General features: G+C 42.3%; 1 protein-coding gene across 1 annotated transcript in view; it reads left to right on the top strand.

Annotated features, from left to right (window-relative positions):
• Positions 1-4074, top strand: part of LOC143283470 (uncharacterized) — an 8169-nt gene extending 4095 nt beyond the window's left edge. The window contains exons 2-4 of the mRNA XM_076589711.1: positions 542-1589; positions 1929-2500; positions 4060-4074. Coding sequence (XP_076445826.1) covers positions 542-1589; positions 1929-2500; positions 4060-4074 — 1635 coding nt within the window. The remainder of the gene's footprint in view (positions 1-541; positions 1590-1928; positions 2501-4059) is intronic.
• Positions 4075-7500: the final 3426 nt, after the last annotated feature.

Below are 7500 nucleotides of genomic sequence, written 5' to 3'. Positions count from 1 at the left end.
TGGATGGGACAACCTGACAGAAGTGGGTAAAGCTTGCATTAGTCTAGTTTTGAGATTGAAAATGATGAAATCAAACTGTAGATTGCGCAGGGAAGAGGAGATGTCAAATCGTGCAAAAGTTGCAGAACTGACTCCTTTTATCATCGTAAAAAAAAGTCACATATGGCTGGAGGTGAAATGCAGTCGCAGAACCAACAAGGAAATATGACATGTAAAGCGTATGTCACGGTTTAAGTAATTAACGAACACTTTCCTGTCTAATACCGGTTATTATTGCTGAAGACAAGTGCGTTCGTGTGTGTATGTGTGTGTGTGTGTGTGTGTGTGTGTGTGTGTGTGTGTGTGTGTGAGTGTGTGTGAGATTGTACTCGGGTGTTTGTCTCTCTGAAACAAGACAGACAGACAGACAGACAGACAGAAATAGAGACAAAGACAGACAGACAGACAGAATAAAATGACAGAGCCAGTGTGCTTCCTGGATTGCTCCAGAGTGTTGCGTGTAGAAAAACAGAAGTGTATCAGTCACTGTCTGTCTGTCCAGTGCTTGAACCTCGATAAGTTTTGTGATGGCCTTGAAGACTGCGTGACAACCATCGATGAGATGAACTGCCCTTACGGAAACCACATCACATCCAGCATCAAACCCCCCGCTGTAGTCAACTTTGACAAGCCTGGGGGATTCTCTGTGACTCCTCTACCAGCGGACACCACCACCACTTGCCCAGATACCCACTTTCAGTGTCATGATGGCGGGTTCTGTCTTCCTGTCTATGTGAGGTGTAACGACGTGTACGATTGCCCGCACCGGGAGGATGAATCCGAATGTCACAGCTACAGGTGTCCGGGGTTTTACCGATGTCGTGGGAATAAGAGAGCAAAGTGTGTGCATTTGGATCATGTGTGTGACGGTCTGGTGCAATGTCCGCTGCACGATGATGAACTGCTGTGTAACATGACGACTTGCCCTGAGCCATGCACGTGTAACGGCCTGGCCTTTACCTGCAACGACACCTTTCACGTCCGCTCATTTCCACAGCTGCGCTATCTGGAAGCCAGGGCCAGCGGATTTAAGCAGGATGACATCACGCAGAACACGATGCTGATTCATCTGGGTGTGCAGGCGTGTGGATGGAGTTCCTTGATGGATATCACGTTACCTAATCTTCACAGTTTGGATCTCAGTAACAATTTGCTGCTTTCTCTCAATTTCAGTCACTTTGCACGAACACGCCATCTTCGGCGACTGAGTCTGGCCGGAAATCCCGTGACTGGTACCTTTTCCGGTGTAAAGAAGCACGTATCTTTCTCAGTTGTCGTTTTCAATTTTTCCAGAGTCCAAGTAGATTATCTCAATTTGAGTATCTTCTCGTATGTCATGCCTCATTTGGAAGTCCTGGATTTGTCGTGGAGTGAAATAAAGTCACTGCAAGGACAACCTGTGTTTGAAAGGCTTCGCGTTTTTAACCTGGATGGATGCCCTGTGTCTGATTTCGCCACAGATTTAATGAAAAGCATGAACAGTCTTTCGTATGTTTTATCAGAGAACTTCAAGATGTGCTGTTCCGTCGTCTTGCCTGACACTTTTCGAGGTGACTGTTTTGCTCCTTCTGATGAAATTTCCTCATGCGATGACTTGTTGAAGTCTATGGTCTACCGGTGTGCTCTCTTTCTATTTGCTGTGCTCGCTATTTTGGGAAATCTCAGCGGCTTTGTATTTCGCTTGTATTTTATATTAAAGGGTAATAAAACTGGTTTCGCGGTTTTTGTCCTCCATCTGTGTCTTTCAGACTTTTTGATGGGCGTGTATCTAGCCATCATAGGAGTGGCAGACCAGATCTATGCTGGTGTGTACCTTTGGAATGCGTCTGCCTGGAAAAGAAGTTCAGTTTGCAGTATTGCAGGATTCTCATCTTTTTTGTCTTCCGAAGTGTCTGCGTTCCTCATCTGTCTCATCACTTTGGATCGCTTCATTGTGCTCCGCTTTCCCTTCAGTCACACCCGATTCAGAGCCATGTCAGCTCACATAGCCTGTAGCATCATTTGGGCCCTGGGACTGTTGTTAGCCGCTGTGCCTCTGTTTTCTTCAACGTCACACTGGGAGTTCTATCACCAGACAGACATTTGTATTCCACTGCCGATCACCAGAGCTGACTTTGCCGGTCACATGTACTCCTTCAGTGTCATGATTGTCTGCAATCTTATCCTCTTTCTCCTGATTGCTGTGGGCCAGTCTCTCATTTACTGGTCAGTGAAATCAAACACTATGTCTGATCAGATAGCAGAGGCCAAAGGCAGTGAAAAAGCCAAGTCCAAAGACACAGCCATCGCCAGACGTCTCATCACCATTGCAATGTCAGATTTTCTGTGCTGGTTTCCCATTGGTCTGTGCGGTCTGCTGGCCGCCAATGATGTCATCATTCCTGGGGAGGTCAACGTTGCCATGGCAATTTTTATATTACCGCTGAACTCTGCACTGAACCCTTTTATCTACACTGTGAATGTAATACTGGAAAAACGCAGGAAGGCTAGAGAAATTCGTTTTCTTAAAATTTTACGCGCTCAGCAGAAAACATAATTTTCAAGGCGTACTGAGACTTCGACCTGGACCATCAACACAAGACATAAATGCATAACATGATGAATGTGCCAAAGATTCCATCTATTCTGTGTAATGGAACACAAACCAAGTACAGTTCGAACCTTGAGATATTGAACCACGTCATTATAACTCACTAAAATAGATACTCCAGACATGCTGGAGGATCTGTTGAGACATATGCTTGAGTCTCCATTGATTCCGCATGATACGAGGGTCATTCAATAAATAAGGTGAATTTTTCGGTATAAGGACTTCTAATACAGATAGAAGCTTACTTTTTTTCTTTTTTTTTTTTGTTTTACTTCTTTTTCACATGGATTTAATTTGTTTTGCAGATTAAAAAAAACTTTGAGAGTTTTGGCGATTAACAAAGATGGCCGACCAAGAAGCATGCTCCAGGATTGAACAGCGGTCAGTTATCAAGTTTTTGGTTGCTGAAGGGTGCAAACCAGTTGAAATTCATAGGGGAATGTCAACTGTGTATGGTGCCACATGTTTCAGCCGAAAAAATGTCTACAAGTGGGCTAAATTGTGTAAAGAAGGACGGAGCAGTGTTGAGGATGAAGACAGGCCATGGAAGGCCTACAGAAGTGAGGTCTCCTGAGGTGATCGAATCAGTCAGTGACCTCATTCAGTCTGACAGAAGGGTGACAGTGGATGACATTGCAAGGACTTTGAGCTTATTTGTTGGGACAGCACACAGAATTGTCCATGATGACCTTGGCATCAGTCAGAAGGAGTCATCTTGCATCATGACAACGCAAGGCCTCACACAGCAGCCCGAACGGTGCAGACCATCAACGAGCTGGGCTGGGAACTGCTCCCTCATCCCCCTTACAGCCCAGACCTTGCCCCTTCAGACTTTCACCTGTTTGGTCCCTTGAAAGCGTTCACGAGAGGCACGAAGTTTGAAAGTGACGATGAAGTCAAAAGTGTTGTGAGCGACTGGCTGAGACATCAGTCCAAAGATTTTTACGCTGAGGGAATACGGAAGCTTGTGCACAGATGGGAAAAGTGTGTGACAGTGCTGGGAGACTACGTTGAAAAAAAAGAAAAAAAAGTAAGCTTCTATCTGTATTAGAAGTCCTTATACCGAAAAATTCACCTTATTTATTGAATGACCCTCGTATAAATCCACTGAATCCACTCAGCGTAGAATGTATTGTTTGTAATAAATTCAGAACAGATTTGCTGTTTGTTGTTACCGCTGTTGTTATTGCTGTTGCTGTTATTGTTGTTTGTGTGTGTTTGGTTTTATGTCTATCTATCTGTCAGAGATAATGAATTGCAATTTCTCGCATATTTCTCATCGAATTTACGCCAACGCTAAACCAGATGACAAGGCAAACACAACCTGACACAAACGCCAACGCAACACAAATTTCTTTTCGAAAAGTGTGCGCAGTTCAGTTAGCCTACTTGACACTCACATCAGTATCCTGAAGTATGGACCTTTCCAGGTGTCTTTCATTTGACTCATCTACCTTTCCCCTACATTTTCAGCTTTATCATTATCAGAGACTCCAGAAGCAAAATATCATTGCTGTTATATTGAATGAACAACTCTGATGTTTTACTGAAATAAATTGAACGTAAACAGCAATGAAAACGCATATATATATATATATATATATATATATATATATATATATATATATATATATATATATACCGCTGACGTTATACGTTTTTGGTCCGTTTTTCACAAAAGTATGCAAGAACGTACTTCTTACACGCGAGCACGTTCACAAGCACATATCCCTCCCCTCTTCACCCCACGTGTTTTTATGCATTTATACACCTCACTTTATTTACTGTGTTCATTCATTGTGGGTCTAATCAAAGCAACGTTCTACTTTTGGTTCATAACAAGAAAATTTACTTTCTCAGATAGATTATAATGTTATGTATAGGCTTACACACACAATACATGTGCAAATACACATGCATGTATATAAGCACACACGTATATAAACACATAATTACAGTGATTGTGATAAACGTTTGTAAGGGATCCACTTCTTGTAGAAACTAGTGTATGTCATCTGTTGTTTATGGTTTTGTTCTTCCATATTATATACAATAATTGTAGTTCCTTCAAAAAGGATGACAGTGTTGGTTTTACATTATTTATCTTTGATTTGTACACGTAAAATCTGGCAGCTAGTAAAATTAAGACAATTAAGTGTGTCATCATTTTCTTTTTTTGTTTCATCTTCTCCAAATAGAATCAATTCAGTGCTAAGTGTCAATCTTGTAGCATTAAGTTATGTTGTGCCGTCCAAAATCTCTGCACATATCCACATTGCCAAAAATAGTGAACAGTTGCGTCTTTTGAGATATGACAGAAATTACACCTGCCGTCTTTAAAATCGCACAAAATGTGTGATAAAATTAGACATTATAACGGTTACATCACCTTGTAACCTTTTCCATTTTGATCAGTCTCCCCATTTTCAAGCACATTCTCCTCTTGCTCATACAAAACATTAAAAACTGATGTCGAATTCAAATATTTCTTTGGAATTAACGCCAGTTTGGAAGTTATACCAATTTCGGACATTCCATGATAAAATGAAATTTATCTCCAATGACACCCTTGTCACAGTTTCGACAAATCGTGAAATATGTGGAATATTATGGCACCTACCAGTCTCAGTGGGTAACCTGCAAATACACACACTCGCAAGTGCGTGCACCCACACACATGCATACACACTGACACACACGCGCACGCACGTACATAAACACTTATATTGTTAGATTCCATTCCTCTAACCAACTCTTAAATTATGAGGTAATCAAGCCACCCCCCCACCCCCTTCGTCAACGGTTTTGGGGAAGGCCCAGCAAAAAAATCAATCTGCTCCAGGTTGAAGAAGTTTTCTTTTTTTCATGATTTGGATTGACGCACGAACATGACCATTGCGTACACGTAATAGTCACGTTACCTTGGTCTAACACTGGCGTGGTCTTCTCTTGGCATTGCTTCTGCCAACTGCAAGGCGAAAAGACAAGTATGCGAGAGAACATCAGTGCGAATTGCAGCCCACGAACACACACACACACACACACACACACACACAGAGGGAGAGAGAGAGAGAGAGAGAGAGAAATGCGTCATTATACAGAGGGGACCAGGGCAGGTGACACGATATTCGTGTTTCGATTGATTGAATCGGTTTTCTGACGGCAGCACTGCAGACACCTGATGTGTATGGACTGTGACAGGCAAAAGGGTGTTCTGGGTGACTGCCCACAACATCGATAATTACATGTTTGACGGTGAATAGGATTCTCCTGTCACGGGTGATATTTACTTTCCAGCTGACCCATCCTGGCAAATATATATATATGTGTGTGTACACACACACACACACACACACACACACACACACACACACACACACACACACTCACACACACACACACATATATATATATATATATATGTATCTGTGTGTGTGTGTGTGTATCTATATACACCCCCCGAAAACGGAATATGGCTGTCTACATGGCGGGGTAGAAACGGTCATGCACGTAAAAGCCCACTCGTGTACATGCGAGTGAACTGGCGTGGGAGTTGCAGCCCACAAACAAAGAAGAAGAATATATAATATATACAGAATACATATTCACAGAAAATGGGATCATCGCTGATGTTCTTGTCTTTAAGTCTTTACAGTTTCTTCGACTGTGTTTGCTGCTCTTTTTCAGTTTTAATTGTTATTATAGCATATTGCTTCAGAACACTACAACTGTGTGTTTGTTAGTACTTCTGTTATCAACATCAGTATTGTTACCCTTTCATAATTTCCGTGATATTTTTACGCCACTGACATGCTTTTTTGTCATAACCATATTTGGCCTATAATTGTCACAATCACCATCATGCTCTTCTTCGTTATTGTGTTTGACATAATCCAACGGCTACTTCTGCTGCTGGTCTTTTTTCTTTCTTTCTTTCTTTCTTCTTCTTCTTCTTCTTCTTTTCTTTCTTTTTTTTTTCTTTTCGTTTTTGTCTTTGTTGTTGATGTTATCATCGTCAGTATCGTCGTTGTCGTGATCAAATGAATGTTTTGAGGCCATACACTCAGCCTTGTAATTGACCGAAACATCATGAATTTCAAGCCAAATAAGCACCTCGCCCCCAGTCATTGCTTATGACTAAGATTCGTCCAATTATAAATAGGTGTTATTGACGTGGAAGCACCGCTGAAATGATTTACATGTATGCAGATTAATTGTCATCCATTCTGACTGGGTTTGCTTCGGCACTGTGACAGAGCTCAACTTCACGGTTAAGGGAGCTAACTCTGACCGTCAATTCCCCAGTTATGCTGCCGAAGGAACAAAAAACAAAAAAACAACAACCCAAAACTGACGGTCTGTTCCATAACCATGCCACCGAAGTAAAATCCAACAACATAACCATGCCACCTTAAAAAAACAACAACAGCAACAACAAAACAAACAGAAAAACACACACTCCAAGACCAAGTTGTTGCCGGAGCAATGTTGGCTTTGCTCAGATTTAGTCATCGCAAGCTGTGGAAACTGTGACGTTTTGTATGTCTGATCCTGACAATACTGAAGATTTATTGTTGTTGTTTAGCTTTTCAGTCAAAGATTCCATATGGTACTTCAGTTAACGTTACGATCAGTGTCCCGAATTTTAAATGTGTGCAGTGATCCCGGGGGGCCGCTTCGGTAGCCGGAAAGGCCTGGTCCTGATGACTGAAACAGTTGATGGCTTCTCCCCCCCCCCCCCGCCCCCCAAACCCACCCACCCACCATTTTTCTACCCCCTCCGTTCCATCACCTAGGAAGGTGGGTCACGCTGCACGCTCCTCCCCATTATGGTGTCAGAATGGTCAACGTGATGACCGTGGACTCCTAAC

The sequence above is a fragment of the Babylonia areolata genome, chromosome 6, assembly GCF_041734735.1.
Source record: "Babylonia areolata isolate BAREFJ2019XMU chromosome 6, ASM4173473v1, whole genome shotgun sequence".
NCBI classification, from domain to species: domain Eukaryota; kingdom Metazoa; phylum Mollusca; class Gastropoda; order Neogastropoda; family Buccinidae; genus Babylonia; species Babylonia areolata.
This window is presented reverse-complemented; position numbering and strand designations above follow the sequence as displayed.